The sequence below is a fragment of the Calidris pugnax genome, unplaced genomic scaffold (genome assembly GCF_001431845.1).
Source record: "Calidris pugnax isolate Ruff unplaced genomic scaffold, ASM143184v1 scaffold541, whole genome shotgun sequence".
Classification (NCBI taxonomy): domain Eukaryota; kingdom Metazoa; phylum Chordata; class Aves; order Charadriiformes; family Scolopacidae; genus Calidris; species Calidris pugnax.
Window position 1 is genome coordinate 238,919 of NW_015091272.1, and position 1,059 is coordinate 239,977.

Below are 1,059 nucleotides of genomic sequence, written 5' to 3' on the forward strand. Positions count from 1 at the left end.
TTTGGAACCCTGCCAGGGATGGGGCCTCAACCCCCTCCCTGGGCAGCCCATTCCAATGCCTGAGAACCCTTTCAGGGAAAAAAATGTTTCCTAATATCCAGCCTGAACCTCCCCTGGGGCAACTTGAGGCCATTTCCTCTCGTCCTGTCGCCTGTGACTTGAGAGAAGAGACCGACCCCCATCTCTCTACCCCCTCCTTTCAGGGAGTTGGAGAGAGCAAGAAGGTCTCCCCTCAGCCTCCTCTTCTCCAGGCTGAACACCCCCAGCTCCCTCAGCCTCTCCTCATCAGACTTTCATGTAGTTGTAGAGAGTGATGAGGTCTCCCCTCAGCCTCCTCTTCCTCATATTAAACAGTCCCAACTCCCTCAGGATTTGTTCTCCAGCCCCCTCACCAGCTTCGTTGCCCTCCTCTGCCCTCGCTCCAGCACCTCCAGATCTCTCTTGGATTGAGGTGCCCAAAACTGGACACAACACTCGAGCTGTGGCCTCCCCAGTGCTGAGTCCAGGGGCACAATCACCTCCCTACTTCTGCTGCTCACACTATTTTTGACCCCCCCTCCACCTCGCAGGGCGTCGTGAGGGTGCACCTTCGGGCCGCCCGGGACCTTCGCTCCAAGGACCGTTTCATGGGGGGGTTGGTGGAGGGCAAGTCGGACCCCTACGCCGTCCTGCGGGTGGGCACCCAGGTCTTCACCAGCCGCGTCATCGACAACAACCTCAACCCCACCTGGGACGAGGTCTACGAGGTGAGACACCCCCCCAAAACCCTCCCCATCACCCCCCCCAAGACCAGCTGGGGTTGTGAGGACCCTCCACAGGGACCCTCCAGCCAGGCTGTGGGGGGGCAGGGGACCCCCATAGTGTGGGGCTGTGCTGGGTGGGGGGGGGACACCCCCTGTGTGTGGTGTCCCCCCCGTTTCTGACCCTGTCCCCCCCCAAAAAAGTTCATCGTGCACGAGGTGCCGGGGCAGGAGCTGGAGGTGGAGCTTTTTGACAAGGACCCCGACCAGGACGATCTCCTGGGAAGGTGGGGGGGGGTCCAGACCCCCAAGGCTGGTG

At 61.4% G+C, this 1,059-nt stretch overlaps 1 protein-coding gene across 1 annotated transcript in view; it reads left to right on the forward strand.

Annotated features, from left to right (window-relative positions):
• Positions 1-574: 574 nt before the first annotated feature.
• LOC106898954 (extended synaptotagmin-3-like) overlaps positions 575-1,059 on the forward strand; it is a 7,922-nt gene continuing 7,437 nt past the window's right edge. Inside the window, exon 1 of the mRNA XM_014960567.1 lies at positions 575-746. Within this exon, the coding sequence (XP_014816053.1) occupies positions 627-746 (120 nt within the window). The 5' untranslated portion in view covers positions 575-626. The remainder of the gene's footprint in view (positions 747-1,059) is intronic.